Source organism: Cyprinodon tularosa, unplaced genomic scaffold (genome assembly GCF_016077235.1).
Source record: "Cyprinodon tularosa strain WSP-4 unplaced genomic scaffold, ASM1607723v1 ctg63, whole genome shotgun sequence".
In the NCBI taxonomy this organism is placed as follows: domain Eukaryota; kingdom Metazoa; phylum Chordata; class Actinopteri; order Cyprinodontiformes; family Cyprinodontidae; genus Cyprinodon; species Cyprinodon tularosa.
In genome coordinates, this window is record NW_024039374.1 from 2,324,908 (window position 1) to 2,346,865 (window position 21,958).

Below are 21,958 nucleotides of genomic sequence, written 5' to 3' on the forward strand. Positions count from 1 at the left end.
GCTTATGAATCTATATTTTCTTTTTGACAAAAGTATCCTAAAGGGACAGTGGAGCATCAATTTCTCCCTGAGACTTCAAAGAGGAACTCAAGGCCCCCACTGAGCCGAACAACTGCTGTGTTGCACACTGCAGCCAGGCATATCAAAGACTTTTTTTTACATTCATTTCTGTAATGAAATAACGGAGAGTACAAAGAGGACTCAATGGCTGCCCACCCTTTCTCCTCCCTGCTTTTTGGTCATGATTGTATGTAAGTATTACTCAGAGTCGAGGATAGCCTCTCCAAATTGGGACCCATATTGCAAGAGCCGGCTGAAGAACCATTCACATTAGGCGAGGGACAATGTGCTCATAATATCTATATTAGCCATGTCCTGTCTTAATTCACTTTTATTACATCCATTCATAATGCTCTCATAATGATGAGATGGATCCCAGCCAGGGGATTTTCACAGTGTCACCTTTATTATCACATACTGTGATTTGTCATTTGCTACTCTACAGGTCTCTGTAATGAGGATAGGTTAAGACTTCTCTGAATCAAATTAAGGGGATAAAATGCACCATGGTATATATTCTTTATCATTAGGCCTCTTCTTTTTAGGTGGTTCAAATACACTAAATGAGAAAACTTTGGCTTATTTAACAAAAAAAAAATCGGCTTAATATTGTTCTACCTAGTAGCCTTTAGGAGTGTTTCATGTTGGAGCAGTTGGAGCTTGTATTATTGTTGCTTGGTGTGATAGAATATGGTTCAAAGTGCACAAGGAGAGAAACCACTCTGTTACAGGACATGTAAACATTTATGTTGCAGGGCAGGAGGCTGTTTGTGGTTTCCTTTTGTGTGTGAGGGAACATTCGCTTGCCTCACTGTGGACAGAATTGGAGAAATGGGGAAGCAGTCGACTAAAGGGCAACATTAAAAAGCTGACTTTAAGTCAAACAATTTACACCAGTGGCAGATGTTGACATTAAGATGGAAGAGTTTTTAAGTGTCCATTAACTAATGGCATTAAGAAACAACCACTGGGCATGTCTTAATTTATTTGAGAAAGCAAAAACTCTTTGGAAACAGATGGAGAGGAAAGGAAACAAGACTTTCATAAACCAAACCTTTTTTTAAGATTTATTTGACTCAATTAAGCACTGAATACATATGAGCTATTGCACCCATACACAAAAGTAGCTTCCTCTAAAGCAGGGGTGTCAAACTGGTTCCAGAAAGGGCTGTGTGGCTGCAGATTTTCTTACCAACCAAGCAATAACACACCAGACTCCAAGCATCTCATCAAGGGAGTCCAATCTGAACATGATGACTTGATGATATGAAAGAGGTCTGGTGTGCTATTGTTTGGTTGGAAAGAAAACCTGCAGCCACACGGCCCTTTCTGGAACCAGTTTGACACCCCTGCTCTAAAGGGTGGCTGTGCTCAGCCACGAGCATAGAGTGACAAGCTCTGTTATCTGGCAGAAACTTCAATTAGTTTGCTGCCTCTCTGCTTTAAAAATAGTAATCTAATAACTAAAAGTGCACGATTCATCCCCTCAGTTTATAGACATAAAAGATTTACCGTGATTAGAATTTTATATCCTTGGAATGTTCAAATAAGTGCTTATTATTTTCTTTCTTCAATATATTTCTCTTCATGTGCGTTTACATGTTTTTGCACCTGCCCAGACAAAGACGATCCATCCTCTTTAATACACTCCTGCTCTTCCTCTCTGAAAGGGGGGACCTTGACTGCGCCTCCTGAAAAGCTGATGCCTCGATGAATAGGAGGCCCCTGTCCTTACATTTCTGTGTCTGCTGCACTGATTGTGTACTAATGGCAGCATCAGTCCCCATCTGGTGTCTATCATTTGGATTCAGTGCAGAGCTTGTCCCAGCAGATACATCCGATTAGTCCATCTCATCGATTTGTGCTGGCTTGTCATGACTTAGTCAACCCAAGGTGTCTCTTCTATGACATGCTGTCTCCTTGTGATTTAGTTTGCCAACACTCTAAGTGCATTGAGTGTGACAATGAAATCTTTAATCTAATATGCATCCTAAGGAAGAAAGCGTTGGGTAATATGGGGGTTGGTAATGTTCTTCATGAGTTCATATGTAATGAAAAAGGCCTGTGTCAAGTTTATTAATGTACATAGCTCAGAGTTTTGAACGCAACAGTGGCTTTTTGATCTTGACATAAATGTGTGAGTTTGGGTGTAGCAGGTCGTATTAAATAATTTGTCAAGAGAGATTTTTTTTTCTATTTATTTCATCCAATAAATAACATTAACTGATACTAAGTTTTTATTTTGGGCTTTTTATTGAAGCTAACTTGTGCTTTGGATTACAGTGTTATCCCTAGAAACAGACGCATGTTTTATACCGGATGATAAAATAATTTTTTCTCAAATGTAAGCCAATCTTATCTAACCAGACTTTTTTTTTGTAAAGCGCAATTTACAGTGCTCAAAATACACACAACTTTTTATGTACGGCCGCAGTGGGGCCTGTGCCTATCTTCGGCAGCCTAAGCGCAGGCGGGGTGCTCCCTGGTCAGGTCGCCAGTCTGCCACAGGGCAAAACAGAGACACACAACCATGCAGACACACACTCACACCTAAGGACAATTTAGAGAGGCCAATTAACCTAACAGTAATGTTTTTGGACTGTGGGAGGAAATTCTTATAGGAAATTCAAATCTTTGAGAGACAAACTGTTTTAGGTCTATTTGCTCTGGATTTAATGCAGCTGAAACTATTTTCTTGATGGAAGTGGGTGGGGTACCTTTAGTAATGGGTTTGACCTTTTTCTGCAAGTCCCATTGACTGTGTCTAGATCTGGTAGAAGGCATCCGACAATCCCACTCACTATCTTCACTATCAGGACTAAATCCTTCCTACCTTGTGCAAGACAGCTTCCATACCACAACTTAATGCTGAGATTGAGGATGCTTTAAATCATGGTGCTGTAGAAGTGTCAATTCTTTCTGAGAAATAGGTGCTGTTGTTGGGTCTTCCTCACCACATGGGAGTTCCAATAGAGGTCAGAGTAAGCGTGAGTGCCCAGGAACTTTACACAGCCATAAATTACACCACTTTCCAGTCTATGCAGAAATGAGCAAAGTCAGGTTTCCTGGACCTCTTGCAGTCCACTATGTCCTCCTTATGGTTAGTGGTGTTCAGGATAAAAATAATTTAAACTTTATTGATCTCACACTAGAGAAATTTACCTCTGCAATTAACCCATCCCCTTGGGGAGCAGTGGGCTGCCATTGTGCAGTGCCCAGGGAGCAGTATGGGGTTAAGGTTTTTTTGCTCAGGAACCCAGAGTGGAGGCTGTGGGGATCGAACTGGGTACTTACAACCTTCTCAAAGCACAAGCGCACTGCTCTAACCACTAGGCCAACACACCCCAGCAAGGTTTTTCCTGGAAAACCACTGCGTCAGATTGTGGACCTCTTCTCTGTAGCAGGTCTCATAATTATTATATATGAGACCCTCTGGTGGATTTTGTCCATAAACCTCACAACTATGTCTGTTTTGTGGATAACAGAGCAGTGTAAAGAGAGTAGATGGGATTCCACCCACTGGCTGTATGTTTACAGTTTTTGTCCTGCTGGAAGATGAGAATCATCTCTCACGTCTCTTCCATAAAAGATATTTATACAGAGCACAAATGATTTTCTCGCTTGTAGTGTGAAATTCCCAAATCTCTCCAGAGTAATCATGGACCTCTTGGCTGCCTAGAACACCTCCTTGGGAGGTGTTCTGCAGGAAGGAGTCCCAGGGGATGACCCAGGAAATGCTGGATGGACTCTCGGCGGGGATGGGAGCACCTCTAGCTTTCCCCAGCAGAGCTGGAGAAAGTGTGTGGAGAGAGGGAGGTCTGGAAGTCCCTGCTGATTCTGCTGCCCCCACGACCCAGAACCTGATAGAGAGGAAGACGACAAGTACATGTTTGAGAATGAAGAGGTTAAAAAAGCATTACACTGAAAATCAGCAATTATTTGTCTTTTAAATTCACAATCGTGTCCTATTTGGAGTTAGTTTATCTTACAAAATCAAAACACCGTAACGTTTTAGGTAGGTAGACAGTAACCATTTTGCAAAAGACTGGAAAACATACTGTTAAAAGGTATGGTATAAGATCCCTGATTTATTCTTGTTCTAGTTCTCTCTACTTTAGTTTCTTTATGTGTTGGATTACAGCCCAGTCTTGTCTTGTACTTAAGAAAAGGGCTTATCAACTGTTTCAATGTGTTTGAAAGCCTTTCAATTTGCTTCTTTAAAAGGTTGCTGGACTCAGTTTCAGCCCATTAGGTAAACAGTTTGATTTCTCTTTTTTTTCCTTTAGATATTAAAGCCTCCTAAATTCAACTAATACCATGGTTCTGTGTCTATACATAATTACAGAACAACTGTGCTGAATTTCAGACATTGTCTATGCATTTAACTCCAACCTGTTACGGTTTATAAATGGAAAAGCAAACAACCACAGCCTTTGTGTTTATACCTTTTATGTGATTTAGTGATTATTTTTGCCCAGTATATGATTAATGAAAGTCACATCTATTGGCAGATGCAGGACATCTCCTTTCAAAAAGGTGAAAGTATAGTTTTAATCTATGCTTTGAAAATGTTTTTCTTTTTACATGCAGGTTATAGGATGTTAATTGGCAGAGATTTTCAAAAGCACCAATTCAAAGGGTTCCTTTCATGTCTGTAATTGCTAGTTGGTGTTCCCGAATCACCATTCTTATACCAGGAAAACAGAGCCGCATTTTATTCTACTTTAATGAGTAATTGTTATGATTTACTTACTAACTTCCTTTATCAGAAAAGAAAAGTCATTTTAATAAAAGTTAATAAATAAATTAATAACTTAATAATAAATTATCTCACCTGCCTGACACTAATTTCCCCCCATCCCATCCTCCCTCTGACCCTGGGTGGGTGCGCATGCTGATCACTAAATCTAAGAAGGGAGAAACCTCAGGCTTGAAGCCAGATCCTTGTCATTTTTGGCCAGAATGACTTCAATATATCAAACTCAAGCTCTTGATGAAGCCAGTTATCCTTTATCAAAGAGACATTACCAAAAAGTTTGACTCAAATCATAGTGTACTATAAAAATGTGAAGAGTTTAATTGCTTTATTGGGAATAAATGATTGCTTCCATAAAGTGTGAGTTGCACTGTTTAATAAGAAGACATATAAATAAACATAGGGAAATTAAAACCCAAAAAGCCCTAAAAGACTTTAGTGTTAGAAACTGTTATCTTCCTGCAATAAAATATTATACTTTTTATATTCGTTCTCATTAAACAGTCAAATAGAAAAGATTATGTTTTTTTCCTAATATAGAAACATACTTCAACTGCTCTGCTGAAATATCCAAATAAATAAAAATCAACAAATTCACACCTAGCCTGTAATAGGAAGTTGAGAAGAGGATGACAAATATTGGGAGAAACTGAATGCAGTTGGGGGTGTTTGCTGAGTGGATATTCAGTTGAACGTGAGTGTTATCAACTTTATTTTACTGCATGTGAGACAGAGATGAGGATAACCAGGAGAAGAATGCAGACATGGCTGTAAAGTAGGTGTGAAAACAACCATGTCTACTAACCTCTGGGCTGACCTTCCCATTCCTCCACGCCTGGTGGCTGATGGTGTCTTTTCTCTTAAATGCAGGTTCTGCAGAGAAAAAGGGACATTTCCCAGAGTTTGTGTGGTGCGGCAGTAGTATCAGTGTCTAGTTGCAGCAAGAGCGCCCCTCCTGTCAGTGTGTGTGGTGATAGCTACAAGTGAGCAGTCCTCAGTTTACACAAGAGGAAGAGAACAGGTCAAGAGGATTATCTTGAAATATTAGCTCCCCTCTTAGCCTGACTTTGACTTTCCTTCTGTTTTTCTTTTTTTGTTTCTTGATGGCCAACAGCAGCCATCATATTGAAGACACAGTTGAAGTCTAAATATAACAGGATGTCATTCTGAAAGTATAACAAAGATAAATACCAAGATGTAAAATGGAACTTAAGATGTGTTCATAGAGTTTAGTTAAGACTGAGGATAATTTTGAATGCTCTCCTAACATGACTGAGAAGCAACTTTGTTTTTATTTTCATTTATTGATATTTTATTCAAGATAAAAAACAGACAAAATTGACTGGTTATACAAAGAAAATCAATAATGGTTTCAAAGCTTTATTTAAAGTTATTGTTTAATGTAACTAAAGTTTTTTTTAAACATCTCTTCTGCTTTCACTCACTAAAAACTTAATTTACGCTGTAATCTTTTTTTTTTTCAGAATTTAATAATTGGATCTACTAAAGTGATTTCCATACATTATGTGTGTAATAATGTATCACTTGTTCTTTAAAATGTTTTTGAACAAGGTTTTAAGAAAACATTTAATCTTGCAACTAGATACCAGGCACATGTTTATTTCTAGTTTGAAAATAGAGTTAATGCTGATGCTAAACTAGTCAAACCTTATACTTGTTCCAAAAGGAAACTTTTAAACCACATTCTAATAACAGCTCTTAACTTCATGAGCATAACATAACTCAGTGGAGGGTTACTGAGAATTGTCTCTGCTGCCCTTGGCATTTAGCCATATTGCTTATATCAAAACAGCCACAGCATTAAATGCACAATATGCAAAGCATCAAATTAGTACCAAAACGAGCCTGCAGTCCAAATTCTGCTTTGGGTCTCTTTCCATGCTACGAGGCTTTAAATGAGTATTTCAACAACAGATGATCATAGCTTACTTTTGTCTAAGGCCGAATCAGTGATTCACAGCTACAGGGCTTTTAGTATACTGGAAGCCATCAGCCCGGCTTTTCAACACGGCTGCTCTGCAATAACCACATGGAGTCCTTGTGGCAAACCGCACACCTTCTTTTTGCACAAACAGACTTCAGGCTCAGGCTGTTACTCTGAGGTTTTGTTTCTTTTAAACAGTGACATCCATATTGACATCGTTTTTTTAAAGCTTAAATATGAATGGCAATATTTATTTATTTTTACCCGTTACCGTATGCCGGCAAAGTAAAAAATATGGGCAATAACTTTAAATATTTTGACAACACAGGGGTAAATTATTTTTAAAAAATCAATACAAATATAAATACATAAAACATATTGGATAACATTGCTTTAAATAATAAATTTATAAGTCCACTAACTAAAAAATTTTTTTTTTGTTTTAATCCAGTATGAAATAATATTTTTACAATAGCCTTATTCAAATAGATATACATTAAAAAAATTATAACTATAATAGAGGAAATAAATAAATATTAGCTGATAAGTGGAAAATGAGGTAATAAACTATGCAGGGCTAGAATATTTACAAATTTGATATTAATACATTTTTACTGAAGGTTCTGTTGCCTTCATTTCCCCCCTTTTTTTTTTTTTTTTTTGTGCTGTGCCCAGTCCATTTGCTTGTAATTAAATAGCACCAAACGGAGCTTATCTGGTGGATCCTGTCAGTAGAGAATCTAAAAAGCGCTCCCTGACCTAAGAACCTCTCTCCTCTTCCCCCTTCCAGCTCTACCGTTCTCTAATTGAATTACCTCGACTTTAAAAAGTGGGCGGGGCTTATTCCCGTTGGATTCACGCCCATTCAAATCGTCGCACACCAATGAGACTATCCCCCGCTCCACTGTAACCAAACCCACTCTCAGTCGGCGTCTGGAGCTTGCTTGGAGCTGCCATCTCTGTCCTCCTCCTCACTGAATCACTGGGTACCGGCGTTTCCCCCCCAAAACCCCTAAAAACTGAAGAAAAAAATCAACAGAAAAAAAACAGAAAAAAAAAAAGGAGTGCGCACATGGGAGAGCGCTGCGTTTTTCCACTTGCGCGCGTAATGCGATGGCTTGTATATGAGGAGGACACTTTGGAATGCGGAGATAAAATCAAGAGTCTATAGAGGAGAGAGAGAGAAAGAGGAGAAAAAAAGAAAACAGACCGCGACCACAGAGTCGGGCTCCTCCCCGCCAAGGCCGTGACACCTCCGGCGGATCACTGCGAACAGAAGAGGATGACAGCGTTTTATTTCCTGTTTGTTTTGGGTTTCTTTTACGCAGCGCTCTAACGCTGCCACTCATCTTTCTCCCAGGCACGCACTGACTGACTGACTGCATGGCTTCAGAAAGTTACCGGGATAATAACATGGACATCTGACGTGCGCCCTCGCAGCGTCATTGGACCACATTAAGCCCCCCTCTCTCCATCACGTCTCGGACTAATCTGCACTCTTTTCCTGCGTTTGGAGCGAAGGCTTGAGCAGTTGTCACTTTGGCCCTGACACAGGCTACACCCAGAAAGCGCAGAGGGGGGGTTTGACACTGTACGGCGCCACAGGAGACACCAAGTGTTGTTCTTCGTATTCTTTGCTTTCTGCGCTTGTCTCACTTGTTTCTACATCTCAGGAGGGGGGAGACATATTCTGTCTGGATCCCCCCCTCACCACCCAGCTACAAATAAAGCGCCTTTGATTTAGTAACTTTAGGTTTCCTTCAACCTGCGCAAGTGTCACCTCATCTGTCCCCACCAGTGAACGATAATTTCCTCTTTACTTGCGCATGTTTTCTCTTTTCCATTCCTGTAACCTTGATAGATCCTCTAAAGGGAAACGGGTCCACATGTGACCGCGACCAGGTCACCTGTCCCGGTTAAGGCATCCCCCCCTCTACATCCCCATATTTGACTCCACACTGAGGCGGAATAGACTATCCAAGTTTTTGGTGTAGTGATGCTGCAAGTGGAAATGATCCTCTTCATCTGCCTGATGCTGCTGATGTGTGTTCTAAGCCAGGAGCCCGGATCCAAAGTGGTGGCCGACCGCTACGCCGTCTTCTGGAACCGGACCAACACCAAGTAAGTGCTGGAGCAGCGCACGGAGCAGGCAGATGTGTTCCTCCTTCCCTCGCTTTGCTCTGAATGAAACATCAGGCTTTATTCGGCACAGTCGGATTCTCTTGGTGCGGATCGAACAGATAGGAAAAGACATCTAACAGATGGCAAACTGCATGAGGGCTGTGCGTTTTTGCGAGACGCGCGGCACCGTAAGGAGAGAACCGTAAATAAATATGAGTTTGCGTCGCTTTCCTTTCTACCAGTGGTCCCCCAGATCCGCTGCAGCATTATCAGCTCTGATCAATCAACTCATTTATATAGATCCTATTTTCTTAGTTTGATTACATTATTTTAAACTTTCGGCTGCACTTAAAACGAAGGCCTTTCGGCTTTATCAAGTCTATTCAAGTCAAACTGCATAGGCTGAGACAGGAACAAAAAAGTGATTAATCTTAAGTACTCTCATAGTATTGTTTGTTACATTTAATTCTTATTAAAATCTAAACAAACAAGTCCAAATATTTAGTTTTATTTCTTAGAAAAACTTTAAAAAGTTCCTTTTAGGCAAAAAAAAAAACACAAAAAAAAACAACAACCCTAAAATAGTCCCGTACAATTGTTTTACTGTAAAGATCTTTTAAGAAGGAAAGGCAAAATCAGATTAGAATAATTGTTTTTATTCAGATAATTACATAGTTTCTATTTTTTTTCCTCTTTCTTTTTTAAACTGTGCAGAACAATTGTGTGCCTTATCAGTAATTACTTTGAATCACCCTCATGCTGTGGAAAATTAAACCTTTTTTTACACACAAAAAATAAGAAAGAAAATAATAAAAGTTAAAATGGATCGCTGTTAAGAAGAGTCAAGTCCAAGCAAACAATTACATATACTAAATCTCTCTTGCCCCAAAAGGTTCTAATGTTTTCCTAAAAAATAAACTTTTAAAAAGTTATTCGGCACATGTTGCAGAAGAGCAGAATATTAAAGAAAAATACATATTAATTAAAAATAAGACAATTGTTTGATGCAAATTATCACTTTTAACTTGAAGTTCAGAAAGGTCTTCAAAGATTGTTTAATCTGACCTGCCTTTTCAAAAAGTTTGTCAGATGTGAAACCTTGTTTCTCCCTCCGGTTCAAGCTTGAGTAAACTGCTTGTCCAGACAGCATTTCCTTCCAAAAGTCCCTCATAGAGCACACTGTACAGCCTTGTCCTCTGCTTATTAACTCTGATCGCTGCCTGGCAGAGTTTACCAAGACCTTTAATTCAACAGCCACCAGCACTTAGTGTTTTATTTGTTGACTAAAATAAACCTCCTACTGTGCATAGTCATTAATGGCACACGCTAAATTTGTTGAGCAACTATTACATTGAGATTAAAGAAAAAAAAAAAAAACAACACAAAAAAAACACTATTTATTGCTTGAAATCGGTTGCAGAGAGTAAAAAGGAAGAGGCGACTCTGTGTGCCCTCGGCTTGAGTCGGGGTCAGTCAGAGCTGGGTGTGTAGATTCCCAGCCTGATAAACCGTTGAGCATGACTGGTGTGGTCTGGGTGCCTATACGCAGACTTGCCCTGACTGTTTGTTAATGGAAGTAAATACACTGCTGAGTTAGATCTTGATGCCTACTATTGATAGGCACACATTATCTGGGCTGTGCTATTTTTTTAACTCAAAAAAACAGAATTTTGAGTTGAGGGGCTGCTTAGTTACCTTAATACCTTCCACATGTGCCAACATTTTTCCCACTTGCTATGGAAGAGAAAAAAATGGGAGAATTCAATAAATTGCTGTTAATCTCAGATGTGACCCATTAACGGCTCTGATCTATATGCTCTGTTTTCTTTGAACTCCAGTAAAACCTGAGTAATAGATAGTTTCCTGAGCCTCATCTGTTTCTCAGATTGAAATTCGCCTGAGGAAAAAAAAAACAGGTTTTCTAGGAGGCTGCAGCTTTGTAAAATTCAGTCCGTACTACTTTACTCTAAGTGGAGTTTGTTTTCCTCTGAACCCTGTAGCGGCTCAGGAGCCAGGGAGATAACTTGAAAGCACAGAGCGAGAAAGTTGGTGAACTTATCGTATTGATGTGCGAGTTAATAAATATGGAGTCCCTCTCCAGCTGTATTACTGTAGAAAATTGGTACAGACCTGGAACTTGGCTGTGTCTCTTTTTCTTTCACTCGGGGTGAATGGTCTCATTGAGAGCATTGCTGATTCGGATTCATGGAAACAAACAAACACACTGAGCGAGATCCACATGATACACATGATGGTAGAAAATATCTAATCATGGGATTTGTTAGGAAGATATTAGCAGATGACTCAATTTATGTTTTATTCTAACAATACTCTTTGCAAATATACCATATGCACCTGGAGCTTGTTCTTTTTCATCTTAAAGCTTTGGAATATTTTTCACTCTACAATTGTGAAATTAATATAATCATTCAGGCTAAATATTAGAGTTAATTTTAGCTTTCTCATAAAAGAATAAACTTTACAGGTGCACCAATAAGGCTTTTTGCGACCTAGATAGATTTCCATTGAATTAAAAGCTGAAATAAAAAAATACAGTTTTGTTTTATTCAGTGTTTTATTTAACATTATTCCACTTAAAAATGGTACCAAAAACCCAGAGGACAATAGGCTTTGCATTAAGTGGTTTCAAACTCAACTGAAAGTAAAGTAAATGTTTTTTTTTATATCTTGGTTGTTTTATAGTTAAAACAAGCTTAGAAGTTCTTATAGACTGAGAATCAGCATTTTTTAGTTTTGATGCATTTAATGAAATGAAATATACAAACTAAACATGTTTTCTTGTTACTTATCTGATCAGATCCAGTCAAGGGAAAATCCACCAATTCCCTTCTCTGGTTTTAGGCGTATTGTTGTAAAATCCTTCTTGTATAATCTGTTGCACCTAAATTGGATTCTTCACATTTACATCATTTCTAAAAGATGCACAATTTTTTGTGTTTCTTGTCAGAAACCAATTTCTGGTATTCTCTGAGGCACGATGTGCTGATTCAGTTATGTTTAAGGAAACATAATGGAAAAGAGAAGTGAGCAGTTACGACTCTTTGATAGATGTAGTAGTTTTAAATCAAACAGACGTAATTGCAAATATCTCCATTTAAACTTGGCCTCTACATTTATCAGATTTTTCTTTTAACAAGCTCAAAAGACTACATCAAAGTAAATGCTGCTGGTTTATTTGATTATAGACTGAGAATGCTGAAAGTGTGTGGTTTAGATGCATTTGCTAAACATGGAGGACATTTTTTGCCAGTCAAGGACAAAGTTGAATGGTCCATCAATACATCAGTGGTTGCTCACTCATTCCTCTTTAATGAACAGAAGGAAATCCCAATGCAGAATCTTGAATAGTTAATAAAACTTTGTCATGTGTACTACTAAATGTGTAATTAGGAGTTTAAAGCATTACGTGGGGACTACAGGAGCGTACACACTATCTGTCCATAAAATGGTTGAGTGAGTTTGTTTTGGATATAGACAAGAGAATAAACCATGGAGGGGAGTGAAGATGGCAGTTTCTTTTAATTTTGTTCTTATCTCTGATATGGAAAATACAGCTGAAATTGAAAACAGCACAAAAATTACATTAAAAAGCTTTTAGTGTTTAAAGGGTTTTAATTAATTTTTTTTTTATAATAAGAAGAAATATTGAATGATATAAAGTATAAGTTTGGGTTGAAGTTATTTGTGCAGGCAGTGCCCCAGCGGCTGTTTCTGCTTTGCGTTTCTGTGTCGGTAATCTTGACTGAGGCTGAGGTGGAGTTGCTTGCTGTTTTGGTGGCTTTAGTCCAACATTGTGTTTCACAACTACAGCGTGGGACCAGGATCTCGCAAACTGTGTTATACTGAATAATACCCTAGTTTTCTGTCTCCTTGGCACACATGCTTTCCTTTCCTTTCCTTTTCTGTTCTTTTCTTTTTTTGTGAAGAAAAAACAAGTTTAATATAAAAAAAAAACCCTGCTTGTTAAGAGTCATATAAATTCTACTGAAAACTCGGTGTAAAGAAAAAAGCAAACATTTAATTTCTCTTTAATCTCATGCATTTAGACTAAGAGTAAGGAAATAGGTGGAATTATCTTTATGTTTCGGTTGTGATTGTAAAAAGATGCCACTTTCTTTTTCCTCTTCTTCCTCCACTCCTTTCTGCTGTGTTGCCCTGTAGCTCTTAGCGGTTTTCTCTGTCGTTCTCTCCCCTCTTTCTTCCCTTGCATGCCTCCATCCCTTGCCAGGCACAAAGAAAAAAAAAGTACAATTAGACATTTTCAGAGGACCTCCACACTTAAATCGTAGGGAAGAAAGCTCAGAGGTCATACTCACTCTCAGTAAGAGAGGTCATGCTCATATGGGCAAGAAGTAACGAAGCAGAAAGTTGGCTTGTGAATGTGAAAGTAGCAACTAATAACTCTCCTTGAAGCGCATGGTGTTATAAGCCGATGGATGGAGGTTTTTTTAAGCATATTTTGCAAGGTGATTCGTATTTTGCTGCAGAATATGGCTGTAAAAGCTGCTTCACCTTTTTCACTATACGTAGTGTATTCTTACAGTCACGTCTGCTTTGTCTTCATCTGTGCATGTATTTTGGGTATAAGCGTGACTGTGCATTTAAAGTAATTCTGAGTCATGGGTCTAACTGGGCATAAACCGTTGAGCATTCAAAGATACAAATAGATACTCATATTTTTTGTTTTTGTATTTGTCATAAAAAAAAAAATCTGCAAAGGTCAGTCTAGAAACTATGTGGGTGTTGATTTACAGTATTACGATTCCGAAAAGTAATGGTTAGAAAACTGCTTAAATTGCTGGAATCTTGAGAGTTTCTTGGCCAATTGAGGAGGAGTTACAGAAGGACATTGTTCTATCTGTAAAAAAATTCTCATGCTGCATAATATCAGGAAGAAATGTAATTTTTATTATTTAAAATGCATCTGATGAGTATAATAAAAAGTAATATTTTTCTGACTGCTCACTTCGTTTACTACTACTGCTCTCTGTTAACATCTCGGGCACTAAAAGTAGATATCATATTTCAGAAATGCAGAGTTTTAATATGGGACGTTTGAAATGTAAGATCCTATATAACATTCTGTCCAAGCAGTCTTTTAGCAGTTGGATGTTTTTTGAGGTTATAACTGTTATTCGATATGTTGTGTTGCTCTACAGCCAACAGCAGGGTCTTACAAGGCTCATGGCACATCCAATTATCCTGTTAGTTTTACTGCTGTTACTCTGTAAGAGCAGAAAGACTAAGTTATATTTCATTATATATTTTTGCTTATATCTATGCATTATGACAATAAATACATGTAATAGGTCTAACATAACTTTTAAAATTAAAGTTTTATTTTTAGCAGCTCTATTGAAAATGTATCATTTTCTTTTTCAAATAGCGCATAAAAATACATTTTCTTTTATTTGTTTTATTACAAGTTATCATTTTTTTTGAGATTTTCAATTGTCATGTTGTGCCATTACAAAAAAAAAAAAAAATCAGAAATATATTAGGTTGCGAGGTGATATATATGTCCTATAATAATTGGTGCAAAAAAAGTGATAAAAACAAAACAAACAATAATATTAATTATATATTAAGTGTTTCCATACTTTTGTTTTCTCCTTTTCTCTATTTTTCTTTACATTTTCTCATGAGTTTTCATTTTTGTTTTGCCACACAAATGGCAGCCAAACGTAAGACTGTAGTGCGAAATGATCAGCCACCCGTAAAAGATTAAAACATGACACTATACAAGGAAAAAAAAAACGCCAGCAGCAACTGTAACAATGTTGCAAAAAAATTTATTTTCTATGCCACTTCATAGCCTCTTGCTAGACCTGTGAATGTGCTTTTTTTTAAATGATTATTATTTTTTTGTTGACAATTAGGTTGAAAATGAGTCTAACAGGCAGTAGTCAATGCTCAGTCAATGTGCTTTAGCAGAGCAGCTGTTATTCGGTGTGCCGTGGAAGAAGGGGGGAGGACTCTTGGCCGTGACCCTTGTGGAGGTGCTACGCGGCGGACAGAAGCAGCCCTGTCGCCTGGGGTGCTTGGTGGCTGGGCTGCAGTTGTGGATATGCTAATCCTGTAGAAAGCACCCTGCAACTGAACAGAGAGGAGATTCCTTGTGGGTGTCTGTGTGTGCAGACTGGAAAATTAGAACGTTTAATGACTAAAAGCTTTTCCTGCGACCTTGCTCGAGCAACTTGAAGAACTTTTTTTCAGCATGTATAAAAAAAAAAAAAACCATGAAGCAAAAATAAAAATGTGTTTATTCAAGATTTTTCTAACACCGCCCAGCCAGATCAAGCTTAACATGATTTAATAGTTTTAAACACTATAAATAGTATTAAAAGTGCTCATTCATAAAAAAGTAGATTTCTTTTATTTTCTGGAGAGAAAAAATGAACTGTTGCTTTGTTATTGGCGTACATGTTTCACTTGCTTTTCCCAACACATAAATGTCCATGGTTTTGTTTTCAGAGTAATCACTCCAAGGTCAGATCAAGTGCTGAAATGCTGCTATCAGCCGAGCGATCTGTCTTTTAGCTCCCTTTTTCAGCCCACGGCGCTCAGTCCGTGGGGTAGCATTCTATATGGCTCTACTCTGAAGCTATAAAATATTAACTGTCTTATGCAATGTACATGTGGGCAAAGCTTGATGGAAGACTTATACTCTGGTATGTGAACAACAAAAATAATGCTCCACTTTCTTTGTTTTATGTTGGCCTGTCAACCCTCTAACAGATGCATGCATTTGTTCTTGGTTATTCCTTCTTTTGTTCTCACACTATTCAAATATTAAGAACATATATTTAAAAATCCTTGCTTATGCAGTTAGTCACCACACTAGAACGCAATGTTTTTCTGTGATCAAAAGTGCTGTACAGTTATTTATTTTTTTAACAAATATAGAGACCTAAATTCCGCCCACTTTTTACCATAGCTGCGTTTTCATATCTGCTTAAAAATACTGATGCAATTTACATGTATAACTTGTCCACTCTCGAATGTAAGATGGAGATTTTCCAACAGCCGCTTACAGGTTAGCTCTATCTCCTCAAGCCAGAGAGGGGCGCTATTGAGAGACATCAGATTGCCCACAGTTTATTGTTTGTTCTTGGAGAAAAACATTTTTAGGATCTACAACTGATATGTAAACTCTTTCTAAGCATAAACTATTCCTTTTGTTGATCTTATTCATGGTCAATTTCCCATTGTATTTGCAGGCTTTAGACCTGCATGGCTTAGTGCCCAAAGAGTTGGTTTTCCCTTTTTTTTTTTTTCGTCACTGCTCCGTTTGACTGGAATATCTGACGTGGACGCTTGAGACCGCTCATTTTGACAGCCACATTTTCCACAGATAACTCCTTTCATGCTAGGCTGACTTCAGACCGTACACTGTGATTTTCCTTATTTAACATGAGGGGGGCTTGTGGGCAAGTGAATGGATGTTTTTCTAGCTGGGCAGCAGTGTGGAGAATAGATCCCAGAAGAGAACACATCTCCAGCTTGTGAATAAAGACCTAATTGATGGTTTTAGCCAGTTATAAATGACTCATGAGGTAATTTGTCTTCTCAGACAGTCTGATATCGCACATATGCATGGTTGTGTGGTCCAATATTCCATCAGATTATATGCATTTTATTATATATGCCCTGGAAAACACATAGCCAGTAATATGTGTTTTTTTTGCCAAAGATCACCCTTTAAGCCTCTATGTGTTCGGTATTATGAAATGTTCTCTAATGCACATTGACAGAAAAAGAAAAAGGTTGATCTTTTTCTCAAACTCTTTTGTGCTTTCTTAAACACTGTTGCGACACTGACGTGAATATAAACAAAGAGTCAAGCAAGGTCACCTTCTCTTTTTTTCACTGTGAGCTGGTGGAAAGACCTGCCAATAACAATATTTCTGCATTACACTGTTTGAAAAGGCAATTGACAAAAATAAAAGCAGCCCCCCACACCCCCACCCCAACACACGCAGACACACACGCATACATCTCACAACCCTCCCCCCAGTGAGCCTGAAAGGCGGCCATTGTCCTGCTTTCTCTTTCCACTCTGAACACCCTGGGCTTCAGGTGATGTGCGCATTTTAGGTAAAGGGAAAGCAAAAAATGAGGGCAGATGGCATGAGTAGGCATGTGCTAATTTTAAATTGAAATGGTATATTAGTGTTTCAAGTTATGTTTTTGAAGCTACTTAAATTTTCATACTATTTCTACTAGGATTAATTCAAGTCCTTTTCACAGAGATGCAAATAAATACCAGTGACCCAGGTTTTTTTGTAGGCCACAAGCGACATGCTTTGATACTTTGTGATTCTGTGAGACATATTAGCAAAAATATATGTCTTGCACATGACATCTATTTAAGCTGAAAATTACACACAAAATAAATTACAGCCTTTATATCAAAATTAAAATGATACATGAAAGTTGAGCAGGGCATACACTGCGATATTTTCCATCGTGGCACTCAGTTATAGCTCAAGCTGTACGATGAAACCCCAGGGTTTAAAGGTTCACAGCTCACAATGCATGTTCTTACGCTCTGCGGCCCGACGCTGTGATGCGATCTCATGACTGCCGACTAAATTATGAAATTGTTTGATTTTCTCCTGACCTTACGATTCCTTGTTGGCGAGGTGGTCTTGAGAGGCTGATTGCCCTACTTTACCCCGACCCAGGATCTGGCTGAAAGTCAACCTGATCAAAAAAATTCTTGCACGACTGGAGAATCTGCCCGAAAAGCTTTATGCACTTGTGTTAAAGGATTGGACAACTTTTGTTGATTATTACCATAATAATCAATGTAGTACTTTTTTCAGTAATACTTACAATTGTTGCTTTTTTGTTTTAAATAGAAGCAGCATAATCATATCAAACAATTTTGTTAAAAAAATCTTTGGGAAATCGGTCCAATATCAGCCAAAATAGGAATATTGGCATATATCAACCTGCCTCTACAATCTCTGATATGTTATCTGCTTCTTTTTTTTTTTTAAGTTTATGTAACTCTTTGGTGGATAAAAAAATGGGTAAGTTGTTCTTCCGGATATTGTTTAGTATTGTTTTCTGTTTAAGTAATTTCACTGGATAAATCTTTTTTTATTATAAAACACTATAAAATGAACAAAAAAAAATATTATTATTGTCAGAAAAGCAAAAGCTCTATAAGTAAACTTCTAGTTTTTAATTTTGAGAATGTAATAATGGCCCGTCTGTAGATAGTTGAAAGAGAAAGAAAAAGCAGGAAAATGTATTTTTCGTTTGGTTTCTGGACAGGGAGGAAAAGGACAATGTAACTAGATGTGCTTGGGTGACTGGATATCATCTTGCAATGTGAAAGTTGTCGGTCCAATTCCGGATTCACATGTTGATTTGCTTCTGGGCAAGGAACTTAACCACAAGTTGTCTAACAATCTTTTTTTATGTTTTTTTTTTGGTCTATACACTCTTTTTATATTGTCTGTTGTATTTTTATCTTTAATGGCATCTTGCCCTTTATATAAGCTACTGGAACTTGAATTTCCCTGAAGGAGTAATTCAAAGGGATAAATAAAGTTAAGTCTTAGTCTAAATCTACATATAGTCTTTTGAATGTGTATGCATTGGTTAGTGTGACTGGGTAGTGTAAAATGCTCTGAGTGGTCAATATGACTGAAAGCACAAAGTTTAGTCTATTTTCCATGTCTGATGGAGGTAGGAGTGAGAGTCTTAAAAAAGGATGCCCTTTTCCTCTCACTTCCAAGTGTCCTCCTTCCTCTTAACTCCAAACCTCCCAATCTCTAACCTCCTTGGTTGTCCTTGTCGAGGCTTAAAGATGCATGCAGTTTGTTGGCTGCCTTCCTCCCGGCGGTGACCACGGTTGGTTTGTTGGTTGGTTGGTGGCATTTCTCCAGGGGACAGACACTGCATCTTCACCCCAAGGAGATGTTGTCTTCACGGTTTGGGTTTAGTGACCCTGGAGCTGTTTTCTGCAGAGATAGGATTAACCCCACAGGTTTTAAACCCTTGTTTTGTTTCCACTGACAGCAAGGACCGCCACACACAGGCTTGTGTTTACTGGGTGGTGGTGGGGGTTAGTAATGCACTGGTCAACACAAAGTTACATCTTAGTCTACCCCTATTGTGATACATTGCACGCTGTGCCCTTGAAAGTGTATTTCCAACAGTAACAAAGTCAGAAAGCTAAGACGTGTGCAGTGTAGCTGCTTAATGGAGGGTTTTATTCCAAATGCTGCATATCAGCTGCAGGGACAAATTGCAGTGATGACAAAAGGAGCTGGTTTTGTCATCAGAAATAGTTCCAAAGGAAAGACTCACAAAATGATGTATTTATTTCAGTGTGATGAATAATTTAGCTCATTATGCATATCATATTTCAAATAATTTGAAAAACAAATACAGTATAATTTGTCATGCTCATCTTTTAGTTTGAATAGTTTTCAGTCTTTTAGAATATAGAAACTAATTACTGACAGACCTTTATTATTAACAATATAAACAATTAACAATTTCAAATAAATGACTATCATTAATTTACTAGTACAGTACAAGAGCTCTAAAAAGAAACAAAATCTCCTACTCTGTTCTCATCTTTCACAGAACGAGCTTGTCTGATGCGAACTCTAAGAAGTCTCTAGATTTAAATGTTTGGTAAATCCCATTTTAAAATGTGTAACACTGCATTCAGTTCATCATCCTTGGTGGAAATTGGCCTTGATGCTCAAAAGAACAAGAGTTTTGTTTTGTGTCCATCTTGTGTGTTTTTGTGTGCAGGCTAATGCGTAGTTTTTTGAGTTGTCCTGAGCTGAACTCTTCTTTAATGAAGCAGCAGAAACACAGAGTCACTACAATAGCAGAGCACAGCACTATTCTTGACCCATTTCTCTGAGCCTGCTCCTCCGAGAACAGCTTAATAGTTTTCTCGTTTTGTGAAGTTGGATAGTGTGTGTGTTTGTGTGTGTGTGTTGATGTGCATGTTTGAGTGCATGCCAATCTTTGTTTGTACAGGGTGCTTAGTATTCGTATGTGAAACCATACACATTTTTTTTCCCGCATCCCCTTAAATGAAAGAGATTTATCCACCAAGATGCCTAATAAAATCCATCTTCCCCCTGTCTTCTGATTGTTGCACCACTTTTACTGGTCAGGTTTATTTTTAACTTTATTCGGCACAAGCAATTTACATCACAAAAGACAAATAAGGCTGGAATAAGATGTTATAGCACAGCCAGAATATCAACACTTTTTAAGTAGGGCTGCAACTAATTATTACCAATTTGTTTATAGACAACAGTTATTTTATACACTATATTGCCAAAAGTATTTGCTCACCTGCCTTGACTCACATATGAGCTTAAGTGACATCCCGTTCCTAATCCATAGGGTTCAATATGACGTCGGTCCACCCTTTGCAGCTAGAACAGCTTCAACTCTTCTGGGAAGGCTGTCCACAAGGTTTAGGAGTGTGTTTATGGGAATTTTTGACCATTCTTCCAGAAGCGCATTTGTGAGGTCGCACACTGATGTTGGACGAGAAGGCCTGGCTCTCAGTCTCCGCTCTAATTCATCCCAAAGGTGTTCTATCGGGTTGAGGTCAGGACTCTGTGCAGGCCAGTCAAGTTCATCCACACCAGACTCTGTCATCCATGTCTTTATGGACCTTGCTTTGTGCACTGGTGCACAGTCATGTTGGAAGAGGAAGGGGCCAGCTCCAAACTGTTCCCACAAAGTTGGGAGCATGGAATTGTCCAAAATGTCTTGGTATGCTGAAGCATTCAGAGTTCCTTTCACTGGAACTAAGGGGCCAAGCCCAGCTCCTGAAAAACAACCCCACACCATAATCCCCCCTCCACCAAACTTTACACTTGGCACAATGCAGTCAGACAAGTACCGTTCTCCTGGCAACCGCCAAACCCAGACCCGTCCATCAGATTGCCAGATGGAGAAGCGCGATTCGTCACTCCAGAGAACGCGTCTCCACTGCTCTAGAGTCCAGTGGCGGCGTGCTTTACACCACCGCATCCGACGCTTTGCATTGCACTTGGTGATGTATGGCTTGGATGCAGCTGCTCGACCATGGAAACCCATTCCATGAAGCTCTCTGCGCACTGTTCTTGAGCTAATCTGAAGGCCACATGAAGTTTGGAGGTCTGTAGTGATTGACTCTGCAGAAAGTTGGCGACCTCTTCGCACTATGCGCGTCAGCATCCGCTGACCCCGCTCCGTCAGTTTACGTGGCCTACCACTTCGTGGCTGAGTTGCTGTCGTTCCCAAACACTTCCATTTTCTTATAATACAGCTGACAGTTGACTGTGGAATATTTAGGAGCGAGGAAATTTCACGACTGGATTTGTTGCACAGGTGGCATCCTATCACAGTTCCACGCTGGAATTCACTGAGCTCCTGAGAGCGACCCATTCTTTCACAAATGTTTGTAAAAACAGTCTGCATGCCTAGGTGCTTGAATTTATACACCTGTGGCCATGGAAGTGATTGGAACACCTGATTCCAATAATTTGGATGGGTGAGCAAATACTTTTGGCAATATAGTGTATATATGTTTTAGTTAGTAGGCTAGTAACAATTTATCTCCATCATCCCATTCTTTGATTAGAAATGTAAATTCAGACGCATGCCTAGCTATTTTAACTCAACTGTGAATATTGTTGATATTTATCATCTTTAGAAATTAATACCCATAAAAATGTTTTTAATACTTTTGCAGTGAAACCGTGGCGTATCTTGGTAAGCCAAGCAGATATCTCTGATTACACAGTTTCATTATTTCTTTAAAAAAAATTTTAAGTACATTTTGTGACATAAAGGGTGTAAATCATCAAAACCTTCTGTGTTTTTGCTGGATTCATCCATAGAGACTCAATGAATTATTGAATACTGTGGTGTGCATTTCACACCAGGACTTTACTGCCCTCTGCCTCTTAGTGAACTGCATGTGATTTAACAGTAAGTTTTCAAACATTCTGCAGTTTTAACTATTGTTTGTTTTAAAGGTGCTTCGACTCTGGACTTTTATGTTAACCTTATTT

General features: G+C 38.5%; 1 protein-coding gene across 2 annotated transcripts in view; it reads left to right on the forward strand.

Moving 5' to 3' along the window:
* The first annotated feature begins 7,672 nt into the window (after positions 1–7,672).
* Positions 7,673–21,958, forward strand: part of efna5b (ephrin-A5b) — a 137,379-nt gene continuing 123,093 nt past the window's right edge. Inside the window, exon 1 of one of the 2 annotated variants that reach the window (XM_038308158.1) lies at positions 7,673–8,882. In XM_038308158.1, the coding sequence (XP_038164086.1) occupies positions 8,758–8,882 (125 nt within the window). In that variant the 5' untranslated portion in view covers positions 7,673–8,757. The remainder of the gene's footprint in view (positions 8,883–21,958) is intronic. The other variant, XM_038308157.1, reaches the window with a different exon arrangement.